Source organism: Lynx canadensis, chromosome B1, assembly GCF_007474595.2.
Source record: "Lynx canadensis isolate LIC74 chromosome B1, mLynCan4.pri.v2, whole genome shotgun sequence".
NCBI classification, from domain to species: Eukaryota; Metazoa; Chordata; class Mammalia; order Carnivora; family Felidae; genus Lynx; species Lynx canadensis.
The window spans coordinates 62,833,187-62,848,465 of NC_044306.2; the positions used below are offsets into that span (position 1 = coordinate 62,833,187).

Sequence of the window (15,279 nt, forward strand, 5' to 3'; positions counted from 1 at the left end):
ATTTTACTTATCACAATGGATAATTACATACTCATTTCTGTGTACATATATTTAAAGCCTATGTCCAAAACTGATCCATAAGATCCATGGATTCAAAACCTTTTGTCCACCACAATAATATACACGGAGTTTGCACTGTGCTTGGCAAACGGCCATCACAGCCAAATTTTAAAACGGCGAGGATTAACAAGTGAGAGCCCATTATCAAGGAAATACACTTTTTAATGACAAGACTACCGCTCTAGACCAAAAATCACAGAGAATTAAAATAAAGACCATGGGGATATCTTTTTTTACCTTTATTCATTCAGAATACAATTCTAGACCAATCTACAACCAAGAGAAAACCCTAAGCTTTTAAGTAGTGTTAGCAGGCTGAATAATATAACAGTATCGCCCCCATATGTGCAAGCAGGAAGTCAATTCTCATCATAAAATCCCTTTCTAAACATTTATTTTTCCTTCCCATCCAAAAAATGCATTAACAAGATCATGCTTATATAGCTAGTCAGCACAAGACAAATGACAATTTATACTGAACTATGTAAGTCTTGCGGTATAATGCTCACAACACCAAAATGTAGCTGTTGACCTTTTCAGTGGCATTCACTATGTGGCACTGTTACCATTACACTAAAAGGACTTCATTAGTTTTTAAAAGCCAGAATTACTCAAAAACTTCTGGATCGTAAATAACACGTGGAATATTTCCTTTAAGTCTAAAATGGCAGATCACTCAAACCTTTCCTATAGTTCTCCATGTAATATATGTAGGAAAATGAATGTTATATGAGAAGAAACAGACCAAGTTCTTATACTTTTACCTAAAAGTCTAATTGTTTATTTTAAGTGATATCTATTAATATTTAAATGATTAAAAATAAATCAATGTTAAATATTGCACAAGATCTAAAAGAAAATGGCCACATTACATCATACTACATTGTATAGATAGATTGATTAAAAGCAGCTAATCAGAAGCTTTTTTAAAAATTTAAAGTTTCTGACATCATTTTCCACCATTCCATCAATTCTTCCTTTTCCACTTCTTTCCTTTCAGAAAATGACTCCAGTTCAAAATCAACCTAAAGGAGAAAAACAAGAATATTTTGTTACCAACTGCATGTGTACTTTTAAAAGCTGAAATTAAGTAAAAAAAATACTGCAGTTTTAGATCTTATAGGGTAAGCTCAGTATAGCCACCTGAGCTATAGTATATCCTAAAAATCTCTTGTGATAAACAAAAGATACTTTCAGAGGAAAAAAAAAATCAAAAGCCATTATGTTTGAAATGTGCTTTGATCTAATAGCCTTGTAGGATTATTTAAAAGCAGATTTTTTTAAGTCAATTTTCCCTCCAATAAGAAGATGTAATTTAGGATGAATTTTCTAACTTTGACTCTTCACTGAGCTTCTCCTATAAACCTTGAGTTTTCTCCTAATAGCTGGGAAAATATGGAAGAATGTAGTTCAGTGTCCTGGTGTCCCAAACCATAAGTTCTGCTTTCTAGAATCTTGAATCTGTTAAAGAAACTGATGGAGGCACATACATCTCCAAACAACCACAGAGGCCAGGGGCCCAGGAACTCAACTCTCAGAGTGAACTGGGAGTTTTCATCAGGTCTGTGGGCCATCCCTACATCTACACAAAAGGCTATTCAAAATCTGTACTCCCCAACCCCAACCCTTCTCAGGGCCTCTAGATACTTCTGTCCCCATTGCAAATAGAACTAAGAGTTCCTTGGGGCACCTGGGTGACTCAGTTGGTTAAGCTTCTGACTTCAGATTTCAGCTCCGATCGGGATCTCATGGTCATGAGATTAAGCCCTGCCTGTGGGGCTCCTTGCTGGGCGTGGAGCCTGCTTAAGATTCTCTCTCCCTCTCCCTCTGCACCTCCCCTGCTCGCATGCACGAGCGTGCTTCCTCTCTCTGTCACTCTACCTCTGTCTCAAAAAACTAAGCAAATAAATAAACAGAAAAATGAATCAGAAATAAAAATGATATTTTAAAAAAAAGGAACCAAGAGTTCCTTCATCTGGCCACTTAAGCCCCTAGATATTTAGGAATATGACTATACTCACTACCTCCTTGAAGTAACGCAGGCCAGAAAAGCTAAGATCCAAATAATTAAATGTTTTACAACCTATTTCTGGGGCTACTTTTTTCCAGGTTTCATTTGCCCAAATTTATCTCCTGATTTTAATACATATACAGCCTAATGTACACATACACACAATGAAAACCAAAGCATCAGTTAAAAAACTCAAGGTATTGGCACAAAAACAGACACACAGACCAATGGAATAGAATAGAAACCCCAGAACTAGACCCACAAACGTATGGCCAACTCATCTTTGACAAAGCAGGAAAGAACATCCAATGGAAAAAAGACAGCCTCTTTAACAAATGGTGCTGGGAGAACTGGACAGCAACATGCAGAAGGTTGAAACTAGACCACTTTCTCACACCATTTACAAAAATAAACTCAAAATGGATAAAGGACCTAAATGTGAGACAGGAAACCATCAGAACCTTAGAGGAGAAAGCAGGAAAGGACCTCTCTGACCTCAGCCGTAGCAATCTCTTACTCGACACATCCCCAAAGGCAAGGGAATTAAAAGCAAAAGTGAATTACTGGGACCTTATGAAGATAAAAAGCTTCTGCACAGCAAAGGAAACAACCAACAAAACTAAAAGGCAACCAACGGAATGGGAAAAGATATTTGCAAATGACATATCGGACAAAGGGCTAGTATCTAAAATCTATAAAGAGCTCACCAAACTCCACACCCGAAAAACAAATAACCCAGTGAAGAAATGGGCAGAAAACATGAATAGACACTTCTCTAAAGAAGACATCCAGATGGCCAACAGGCACATGAAAAGATGTTCAGCGTCGCTCCTTATCAGGGAAATACAAATCAAAACCACACTCAGGTATCACCTCACGCCAGTCAGAGTGGCCAAAATGAACAAATCAGGAGACTATAGATGCTGGAGAGGATGTGGAGAAACGGGAACCCTCTTGCACTGTTGGTGGGAATGCAAATTGGTGCAGCCGCTCTGGAAAGCAGTGTGGAGGTTCCTCAGAAAATTAAAAATAGACCTACCCTATGACCCAGCAATAGCACTGCTAGGAATTTATCCAAGGGATACAGGAGTACTGATGCATAGGGGCACTTGTACCCCAATGTTCATAGCAGCACTCTCAACAATAGCCAAATTATGGAAAGAGCCTAAATGTCCATCAACTGATGAATGGATAAAGAAATTGTGGTATATATACACAATGGAATACTACGTGGCAATGAGAAAAAATGAAATATGGCCTTTTGTAGCAACGTGGATGGAACTGGAGAGTGTAATGCTAAGTGAAATAAGCCATACAGAGAAAGACAGATACCATATGGTTTCACTCTTATGTGGATCCTGAGAAACTTAGCAGGAACCCATGGGGGAGGGGAAGGAAAAAAAAAAAAAAAAAGAGGTTAGAGTGGGAGAGAGCCAAAGCATAAGAGACTGTTGAAAACTGAGAACAAACTGAGGGTTGATGGGGGGTGGGAGGGAGGGGAGGGTGGGTGATGGGTATTGAGGAGGGCACCTTTTGGGATGAGCACTGGGTGTTGTATGGAAACCAATTTGTCAATAAATTTCATATATATAAAAAAAAAATAATAAAGCTTTCTTATTCTAAAAAAAAAAAAAACTCAAGGTATTCTGTTTGCAAAACCAAGCCCTTATACTCCAACTCAGGGGCATGAACAAAAATGCAATAAATTCTTTACAAGTAAGTCTTTCGACTGGAAAGTCTGCAGGCCATTTCCAGGTTCCAAAAATGTAATGCAAAGATAGCAGTAGAATCCTCACCTTCCTAGCAAAATAGGTGGCACCTCCTTAAATGAGATGCACTTTTTGATACCGCTTAGCAGAGGGTCTTTCTCATAATATGTGCTTAATAAAAGTTTGGTTAATGCCTAAAATCACCTTGCAGGCATGATCAATTTTTCCAACTACTCATTCAGTAAAGTATTATATTGGATGCTGGAAATAAAAAGATAAATGGAACAGAAATCTCATTTAAACTGAAATCACTGTGGCAAATAAAAGTTTAATTTTTTTAAGTTGTCTCTGATGTTCTTGGGTATGTCTTCAAAAAACTGAGAAGCAATAAGGGAGCTTCACATTGAATGGTATAAAATCAACCAAGGAGCCCTTGGTCAAGTCACTTAACTTTGCCAGCTTCAGTTTTCTCATCTGTTAAATGGGGGTATTAGTGGTACCTACCTCATAGGGTTATTACGAAGACTAAATATAAATCACTTAAATATGCCTGACACATATTAATTGCTTAATAAATCTTAGCAATTATGATTTCTTACCCCAACAGCAGGGCTATAAGGGACTGCTACTTTCTTTGTTATCGCCAGATACCCTGGAGCTGAAGCTGTGAGTTTATAGTTTCCAGGTACAAGCAACCTCCAGTAATCGCCATCCTTTGCTGTAAGGAAACAAAATATCAAATCACATAATTATGCCATTTTAGGAATACCCAGTATACCTTCGTTTAATTTCTTTGATTCCCTATTTTGAAAGTAAATGTTTATGGAATTTGATAACATTCCATTGAAATCAGTGTTACGTTCTCTTAGAGGAAGTAATTTCTTTTTTTTTTTTAATTTTTTTTTCAACGTTTATTTATTTTTGGGACAGAGAGAGACAGAGCATGAACGGGGGAGGGGCAGAGAGAGAGGGAGACACAGAATCGGAAACAGGCTCCAGGCTCCGAGCCATCAGCCCAGAGCCTGACGCGGGGCTCGAACTCACGGACCGCGAGATCGTGACCTGGCTGAAGTCGGACGCTTAACCGACTGCGCCACCCAGGCGCCCCTGGGAAGTAATTTCTAATAGCAATTTTACAAATACTAATGTCAAATTGTCAATAAATCTTATAAGATAATGGATCTTCATAATCATGTCAGGTGTGGCACAGGTAAAAAGATATAGAAAGCCCCCAAACATGGAGTCAGGGCATCTGATGCTGTGTTTTGATTCTGGCCAAGTATCTTGACATGAAGAGCCAATGGTGTAAGTCTAGATCAGTGCTTCACAAAGTGTGGTCCAAGAAAGCCTCATCAGAAACCTGAGGTACTTGTTCTTGTTTTTTGTTTTGTTTTTTAGATTTTATTTATTTTATAATTTTTAAATTTTATTTAAATCCAAGTTAGTTAATATATAGTGTAATAATGATTTCAGGAGTAGAATTTAGTGATTCATCACCCAGCGCTCAGCCCAACATTGCCCTCCTTAATACCCATCATCCATTTAGCCCATCCCCTACCAACACCCCTCCAACAGCCCTCAGTTTGTTCTCTGTATTTGAGTTTCTTATGGTTTGTCTCCCTCTCTCTTTTTATCTTATTTTCCTTCCTTTCCCCATCTGTTTTGTTTCTTAAATTACACATATGAGTGAAATCATATGATATTAATCTTTCTTTGACTTATTTCACTTAGCATAATACCCTCTAGTTCTATCCACGTTGTTGCAAATGGCAAGATTTCATTCTTTTTGATCACCGAGTAACATTCCATTGTATGTACATACCACATCTTCTTTATCCATCAGGGATAAAGAACCCTGAGAAACTTGTGAGAAATCTCTATTTCTGAAGATTCAGAATACGTTATTCTGGAGTGCTGGTCTTGGAGGGACTGCATTTTCAGTAAGTTCTCCAGAGAATTCTTAAGCAGAAGTAAGGTTCACACTCTTTCTCACCCCACATGTCCACAGCTCCCTCCTAACCTAGGTTAGGTTCCCTGGCCACCCTATAATCACTGAAAGCACATGCCTTCAACTCATTTGCTTTTCCCTCTTGGTTATACATGCCTAGCAAGCCACCAATCCTGGATAATTTTCGGCCTTCCGCCTGTCACCGGCTTCATGGAGCCAGAGGAAACACACCATCATGCTCATCAGTCTCCGACACATACACACCAACCTAACCGAGGGCATGGAACTGCCCTGCTTTCCTTCTGGTCCCTTCCTCCCTGGTCCTTTCACACTCCCATCTTCCTAGACCAGTGCATATCAATCACCTGGGAAACTAGGTACTGTGCGAATTCTAATTCACTAGCCCTGGGGTGAGGCCTAGAAATTCTGCATTCCTAACCAGCTCCAGGGCAGTGCTGAATTCACCTGCTGGTGGGGGCTGAGCTTTGAGTAGCAAGGTCCTAGTGGACATTTCACACTTTTTCCTTTTTCCTAACACTGCCGACACATCCTCTTCATCCTCACTCCCAGTAGATGCTTTACATCTTATTTCACTATGAAAATGAAATCAGAATAAAGAAAACCCTCATGGCCACCTCTTCCGGTCTTCCTCTGACCCCCACATCTCCTTTCAACAGGCGCCATCATTATCTCTTTTGCTTTACAGCAAAATGTCTGAAGAGATTTGTCAATACTCTCTTTTTTCTAATGTCTCTCCTAGTCTCTCTTAGACCCTCCGATCAGGCTCCCACTGGTCCGTGGAAACAGATTCTGTCGGGATTCTCCACACTGGTTCATGCGAAAGGTTTAGCTTACCTGGCACTCCGGATCAGTCCCTCCATCTTGAAATACTTCCGGGCCCCCAGGAAAATGCACTTGGCTCTCTCTCTACCTCAGACTCCATTCCTCCTTACTACTTTGCCCTCAAAGGGGTGGAGTGTTCCACAGTTTCACTCTTACCTATGTTTCACTCTTACTCCTCAGATTTCACTCTTACCTATGTTTTTTTTTTCCCCCTGTTACATTCTCCTAAAATTCTCATACCATGGAATGCAGAGGAAATCATATCTCTATGGCACCAGGGTTCACAGACAGAAGAGACTTCATGTGCAGAGGGGATCAAGGTCTGGGCTTCCCGAGGGCTAAGGGAGCAATGTCTTGGCACAGATTCTGGTATATTGGTTGGCAAGATGTGCTGGCCACATCTTCTGGGGTTTTAATAAATATTTGTTAAATAGATAAATGGAGCTTTGAAGGGGAAACGTTAAGGATTTTTAAAATATACAAGTTATAAATGAGGAGGTTAAGAAAGAAGTAATGGTATAGAGTGGTTTGGAAAATAAGGTAAAGGTTCATTAATTACAAGGTCTAGAAATAAATGAGTAGATTATACATAAAAACATATTGTTGCTGGATAAATGGAACGGGACTATGTAGGTTTTCCAGGAAAATACATCCTTGTCTCCAAATAGGGAAAATGGAAACGGCATTTGGAACTCAGAAATAGCTAACATCCACCTCAATTCTGTTAACATCCTGTTTAACCCTGAATGAGTCTGGATTTTTCACACAGATGAAATAAAGAAATGTGTGAGGAATCCTAGACACTGGCATTTTTCTTTCCCCCTCTTTTCACTCCCTCCTGAGGTCGTCCCATTAACAGCTTATTAGCACTTAAGACAGAAGGGAGACACTGATAATTCAACTCCAGCTAGTTCATCTGCCTTTGCCTCAGGAATTCCACAGAATCTCCAGTGGGTGGCACCACCCGGCAGCTCCAGGCTGAGACAGCTGAGGAAAGGGCGCCACCTGCTGCACCCCAATTTCTAAGCCAGCAGCCATCCAGAGTGCCTGACTCGCTCCCACAAAGGAAATTTAACTAGGTCAAAGCTGGGGGAGAGGGAGGTAAAGAGACAGGAGGCATTCAATTGTTTTGCTTAGAATAGCATAAAAATTGTTAACTATAATAACAAGTAATCGTGCTCTGCATATAACACTAGAGCCTCCAGATCACGGCAGAGAACACCCACCAGATGTAACGTCATGGTCTATTCCTTCCACGGAGATGGTTGCATTGGCAATTGGGTTACCTTGAAGGTCCCGGACGAAGCCTTTAACTCCTCGGTGTATCTGTAAAGGTCAAGAACAACCACAAAAATCATACTAGAAATGATCTGACGACACATCTCTGTCAAGAATCTCCTTATTTGCTAGCAAAATACTGTAGATCCTCATTGTTTAAGGATCAAAATATGCTCATGAGGCTGCTGAATTTTGTTGAACACTCTTTACACTGCTTTTCCTCAAGTGGACAAATGAGAAAAAAAAAACAAAAAAACCTGAAAACTGAAATCTCGTTCTGAGTGAAAGAAAGGCATTAAAGTACGTTCCGAACCACCAGAATGAAAAACAAAAACAAAAAGAAAATTGTCTATCACATCTGTAAAGTGGTTCTGGTCTTAGCATATTTCATGACTTTGTCCCTCTTATATTGGGTCACCTATATATAGGTTGTATGGCCACTGCCAGTTAAGAATAATATTACATTACAGCCCTTTAATATTTGTTCATGTTGAATGAAAACACATACTGTGATTGCTCTTGCAATTGAACAATATTATTTGCTTGAAAATAAGTGACATGAAAGATCTGTGAACTTCAAAACTGAAGATTCGATTCAGAGAGAAAATGAAGGAGATGCTGTCGAGAATAATGCCCCCCAGATTAAGTTGCAGTCAACAACTAAAGCAATACAAACTATAAAAGCAGATTTTTTTCCCCTCATTTTGAAAGAATGGTTCAGCTAAATCAGTATGTGTTTGAAGTGACAGAGAGTCACTTCAGGTCTCTTGGAAAGTGCTTCTGGAAAACCAAATGGTAATTCATTAAGCTTAATTACTTAACAGAAGATTCCCGAACTCTCAAAGGCTCAGGTTGGCTCAGGTTCCTCCTCACTCAATTTAACCTTAGAAAGTGAATATTCTTTTGCTACCGATGATATTGGAATCTTTCCTACAGAAGGCACAATAAGTGTCAAGTATGCTTTTGTCATCAGAGAATAAATCTGACAGTGGTACAATGTTTTAGCAAGGGGATGCCCCTGATTATCAGCAAATCCTTTTGCATTTGCTATTTTTTTTTAAAGCAAAACCTCTGAAACTCTACAAAAATCACATGTACTTCTTTCCTCTAAAGGCAATTTGGGGATCTGAAAATTTTTACAGAAAAGGAAGAAAGATATACATAGAGAAGAAAATCAGGGAAGAAAATACAATCTTTAAATTTCTTAAGATGAGGGCTCATCAAAGAAATTTAGAAAGCTTGCAAACAAGCAATTATTTACCTACATGTACTTTATTCATCTTGAGGCACCAAAATCCCGGTATTATCAATATTATAAACCTTAGAGAAATAAATTTTTAAATTTCCTTATCATTGGAAAATAAGTCAAACAATCACTCCAAAAACATATAGTTCACCTGCATTAGGCACAAATACACCAAGTTAATATTCATTACTTTTTTCAGTGTCTGCAACCCAAGACTTACGGTCTGTAGCTTAACAAATAGTGAAATAAGTATCTGTCTCTGATAAGCCAGTTTTTGGAGCAAACTTCTCTGTTGGAAAACTTCCACTGTAATAATAAATCTCAATGGAAATGTTATGGGCTCTCACAAGTCTACATGAATGCAGCTGTCACTTTATGGCTTTTGCAAAGGAAATCACAGAGAAATTCAAATTTCACTCATGCCTGAAGAAACTATTTGCTACACTTGTCCCTCCTGTAATGTTCTCTCCTCAGATTCCAGGACATCAATCAACCAAAGCTGGAAAAACAAAGAACATCCAGAAGATTCTCCATTGTTACTAAAACTGTGCATAGCAGTAACCCTTAAGCCCTCCTATACTTAAGTGTTACCCAGAGAGCTTGCTGAAATGGAGACTTGGGGGTCCTACCATGCAGGGAGTGGGATTCAGTGATGGAACAGAAACTCATTTTTAACAAGAATCTAGGTGATTCTGGTGCAGGCACCCACGAACTGTTCTTTGTGAATTTTGTGAGGAATTTTGAGAATTAGACTGTTCCAAAGCTATTGAGAGAGAGGCATTCCACCACAGCAAACTGTACTAATTAACTTTACAATTCCAATTCCTACAAACATCCCTTTAAAACTCTGCAAGAGATTTCCTCTCAACCAATTATAGAATTAGACCTCCTAATCACCTATTTTCCATGAGTTGTAAACTAATCCATGGTTAGACTTTAGGTCCAGGTGTTCAATTACTAATTCCCACCATACTGTGTCTCATTGTCAATGAAATAATTTCAACACAGAACTTCTGGCAGTCTTCACTCATATGTCATCAGCCTTTGAGTCCCTAAATTAGAGTGTTCTATGAAGCAAGTTGGATGAGCTCATTGTAAATATCACTCTTCTTGCTTCTACACAACTTGCACCGTAATACTGATGTCCTATAGTGCGGACCACTTGATCTGTGGACAGATCACATTCTTATTCCAAGTGGCATAAAACAGGTATGTACAACCCTCTTCTTTTCAGTTTATTTCTATATAAATTGATATAGCTCTTAGATGAATTAATACATGCCTACCTGCCACCATAAGTATAACGAATATTCTCCTCTTTCCTGATGGTATACCTTTGTGGGTTTTGTTTTATATTGAGTTTTTTCTTAAGAACCAAGACTTAAGCAGCAGCTGAATCTGTTTTTTTAATTGATGATCAGAGTAATCATCTTATTGGTGTTTCAACTATAGTAAATCTTACAGTAGTCCCAAGAAGCCTTTGCTGAACCGCCAGGACTGGATTAGGGACCCAGTGTACCGCCACCGATTTTGTAATGGACTTTTATTTTAGCATTTATCATCCTCTCTTGTGATTAGGTATTGATGTTTCTGAACTCCACTAATATGAAGTCAGTCACTATCCCCAGTGCCTCCAAGTGTGCCTAGGACACTAGAGTAGCTGAATAAATTTTTGTTGAAAAAATATGTAAATAAAATGAAAAGCACTGTATTAAAGAGACATTATTTGATATCTAAATGGAGAACACATACCAAATAGCCCAGTCTTACTTCCTCTACTCAGAAAATACATTTACAGCTCTCCTTGAAGGAGACACTATTAGAGGGGTTCCTATCAAGGTCGTTCTAGGGTCGACATGGCTAATTAGCCTTAACCTTTGTTGCTGAAAATGCCTTTCTATATTAACATGAAGTGGGATTCCACTGATTGAAAAAATCCTGTGTAATAAGTAATTTTTAATCATTGTGAGTAACAGTGGATCTATTCCACAAGAATCTCTTTTGGTAAGGTACTATATGGATATCTGACACATGTAAAAGAATGCTTGAGCCGATTTTACAGCTTTTTAAATGCATCAGTCTCATATGCATGTTTGTATGTCAACGTATATGCAAATAGATTCACGTTTATTTCATAGCATTTGTTTGTATCAAATTAGTGTTTAAATTAATCTGGACTATCTGCTGGCATGTGAAACTGATATCACCCTATCTGGCTTTGGGTGTAAACAGCCATATACAGAATGCAATTTGAAGACTGTCACGGCACTGCAGGCAAGGAACAGAGTCTTTAGGTCTGTTTCGCCCCCATGGCCGCTGGTGCCAATGTCTACATAGTATAGAGATGTGGGGTTGGCAGCGAGTGGCCTGTATGGAGTCTCAGTAGGTAAGGTATCTAACTCTGGTAGATGATGAGATTCCCCCCACCCCCCAAATTCTGTACAGACTCCACAGGAATGGTTATATAAGTGCCTGTCTAGTGAAGATCTAAGTTTCTGTCACCAGAGGCAATATGGCATGGTGACTCTGGAACTAGACAGCCTGGTTTAAAATTCTGCCTGATTGGGGCCCCTGGGTGGTTCAGTCGGTTAAGCGTCTGACTTCAGCTCAGGTCATCATCTCGCGGTTTGTGAGTTCGAGCCCTGCGTCGGGTTCTGTGCTGACAGCTCAGAGCTTGGAGCCTGCTTCGGATTCTGTGTCTCCCTCTCTCTCTGCCCCTCCCCTGCTCATGCTCTGTCTCTCTCTGTCTCAAAAATAAATAAAACATAAATAAAATAAAATAAAAAATAAAATAAAATAAAATAAAATTCTGCCTGATTGACTTCAAGCAGGCTGTTTAACTTGTCTGGTCTCTGATTCCTCACTTTTAATTCAGGGATGATGATGATGATGAAGATGATGAAGATGACAATGATGATGATGATACCACTTCCCTCACAGGTTTGTTGTGAAAATTAAATGCATTAACGATTACATGTAAGGCATTCAGAACAATGCATGGGAAACAGTAAACACCCCGTAAAGGTAATTATTATGATTACCTGAGATCTCACTAAGTCGAGGCTGAGACAAGTGGAGCATGTGAGGCACAGAATTTAAGGAAGCACTCACACTCAGGTGCTAATCCTATACCCGCATGCCTCCAAGAAAAAGTGCCTCCTTAAATTTTGGGCTCTCAGTGTCTCACCTACCTCACTCTTGTCCTAGTCCTGTCAGGGATGCCTGACTGGCCCACGATGACCAGGATGGAGGAGGGTGCTAGGACTGCCTGGCTTAGAGCAATATGAATGAAAACAGGGTATCACCTCACTTCCCACAAATCTCAGTTTAATCAGTTCTCAGGGAATATTCATGAACCACAAAATCTCTGACAAATGAAAGCCTGTTTGGACCACTACTGACATGTTTTCCAAATGTAGAGTCCTCATTATGAGTCAGATGGACTCCTCTGGACCGGACTCCTCTGAGGAAATCATTGTATGCCAGATTTAAATGCTCTTAGATCTCCCATTTTATGCTGGAGATGGTGTTTACCTGCTCGAGGTAGCTAATAAGGGAGTTTTTGTTATCCTCCCAGTAGCTCTTCAGAGTCTCTTCAGGTGGAAACTTTTCACAGCTAAGCTCCACGGTGATCTCGAAACAGTTGCTGCTGAGGTAATTGAAGTCTTGCATTCCTGCCAAAGCACCAAATGGAAAGTCAAAATACACATGTGGAGACTAAAGCTCTACACAAGCCGTTCTGCTGAATGGAGAGCCAAGTAAAAGATACACCAACCAGTACATTTTGAGTAGCCTGTGGGAAACCACAAGGAAAATCACCTCCTGTAAGGGACAGAACAACATAATTGGGAGACTGTTACTGCCTTAGAGCACAAAATCTCGCAGGTTCTTAAGCATTTACTTAGTGCATTGCTGTTGTAGGGTGCCAAAGCAGGCACCAACCGTGTTCTGCATTGTTGGCATTGACTTCGAAGAAGAAAACTGGCAACAATGACATCCAAATGACAAAATAGGGGTTTTCTTACCATCTTCCTCGAAAAAGAACGCCGATTTGGGCAATCACCCATGGAACAGCGTGCCTTTGTGGAAGGCTGAGAGTCCAGTGTAGAAGTTCCAGTACACCATTGGTGGAAAAAGTCCAAGATTGGATGCATTGAAGAAAGTGACAGTAATGGTTTTGCTTTACTTGCATCACCCCTTCCCCACGGCGGCATAGCTCAGTGCCAAGAGAGAACTTTTTGGTCCACGATTCCTCCCACAAGGAAAAGTGGGATCCTGTGAATGAGCTGTGCTAGTCACAGCTTCTTTCTCATCCCATCCAGAAAACTAAAGTATGCTACATGGCTTGGCTGAGCAAACAGTAGCCAAGACTTTCAGAGTGCATCAAAGGGATGTGGATCTTACTAACCATGTCACAGATCCCATCAGGAAGCCTGCCCATTAGCTGCTGGGGTCACCTTTCCTGAATATCGCCCCCCCCCAATGGCCCACAGGCACTCCTAACATTCTGCATACACCATCCACACACCTCTCACCCTGTAGCCAGCTCTCTGTGTATGCCACTGACAATAGCAACAGCAAGCATTTGAAGATGCCTCATGAGTCATACAGCATGCATGAAGCTGGCCCAGATCTGCAGGCCTGAGAGAAAGGACACAAATTTGAGCGTTTAGCACTGCCCTGGGGAAAACAAACAAGAGTCTATCAGCAATTGATCTGGACCTTGTAGGATCAAAAGAAGGCATGCAATTTTAAGTATTCTCCCCCTAAGAAGTTTGCAGCAGGTATGTCACAGAAAAGGTCTGGGAAAGCCTCAGAATCTCTAGCAGGGCTAACAAGTTATTACTCTACCAAAGTCAGTCAGTAAAGACAAAAGGAGGTAACTACTTCAAATGTGAAGGCAGCAACACAAGACTTCAAGGAACATGAAAAAAATCAATGAAACATGATACTATCAAAGGAACACAATAATTTTCTGGTAGCCAACTGCAAAGAAATGGAGATTTGTGATTTTCCCAATAAAAAATTCAAAATAGTTGTTTTAAGGAAGCTCAGTGAGCTATAAGAAAACACAATTCAATAATAGAAACACAATTCAATGAAATCAGGAAAATAATATGTGGACAAAATGAGAATTTTAACAGAAGACAGAAATCATAAGAACCAAACAGAAGTCTGAGAGCTAAAAAGTATAAAGAATTAAATGGCAGGGGAGGAGTGGGTATAATGCAATAGAGAGCATTAACAAAAGACTGGATCAAACAGAAGAATCAGTGGGCAGAAACAGGTCATTTGAAATTATCCAGTCATAGGAAAACAAAGAAAAAAGAATGAAAAAGAGTGAAGAAAGCCTACAAGATTACAGAATACCATGAATCTACACATCACTAGAGTCCCAGAAGGAGAAGAGAGACAGAAAAGGCAGAAAGGTAATATCAAGAAATAATGGTTTAGAACTTCCCAAATCCAGGGAGAAATTTGGACATCCAAGTTCAGGAAGCTTATAGGTCCCCCCAAAATTTCAGTTCAAAAAGATCTTCTCCAAGACATATTTTAATAAAACAGCCAAAAAATCAAAGACAAAGAGATAATCTTAAAAGCAGCTGGGGGGGGGGGACAGTCTGTAACTTACAAAAGAATCCCTCCCCACCCCCAAGTAAGGCTATCAACAGATTTCTCAGCAAAAACCTTATAGGCCAGGAGAGAGTGGAATGATATGTTCAAAGTGCTAAAAGAAAAAACTACCAACCAAGAATACTTTACTCAGCAAAGCTATCCTTCAGAAATGAAGAAGAGATAAAGACCTTCCCAAACAAAAGCTGAGGGAGTTCATCACCATTAGAAATGTCTTACAAGAAATGCTGAAAAGAGTTCTTCAAGCTGAAATGAAGGAGTACTAATTTGTAACATGGAAACATAAAAATATGCAACATACTGGTAAAGATAAATATATAGTCAAATTCAAAATACTCTAACACTATAATATAGTAGTGTGTTAATCACTTAACTCTAGTGTGAAGATTAAAGGACAAAAGTATTAAAAACCACTATAGCAACAGTAATTTGTTAATGGATACACAACAGGAAAAAATGTGAACTGTGACATCAAAAACATAAAATGTTTGGTGGGAAAAGGAATACAAAGAGTTTTTCTAAGTGATCAAAATTAAGTTGTTATCACCTT

At 39.5% G+C, this 15,279-nt stretch overlaps 1 protein-coding gene across 1 annotated transcript in view; it reads right to left on the minus strand.

The window, feature by feature from the left end:
• Positions 1–284: 284 nt before the first annotated feature.
• Positions 285–15,279, minus strand: part of CPE (carboxypeptidase E) — a 118,075-nt gene continuing 103,080 nt past the window's right edge. Inside the window, exons 6-9 of the mRNA XM_030312788.1 lie at positions 12,630–12,769; positions 7,798–7,897; positions 4,380–4,498; positions 285–1,085 (exon numbers count right to left, since the gene is read on the minus strand). Of these exons, the coding sequence (XP_030168648.1) occupies positions 987–1,085; positions 4,380–4,498; positions 7,798–7,897; positions 12,630–12,769 (458 nt within the window). The 3' untranslated portion in view covers positions 285–986. The remainder of the gene's footprint in view (positions 1,086–4,379; positions 4,499–7,797; positions 7,898–12,629; positions 12,770–15,279) is intronic.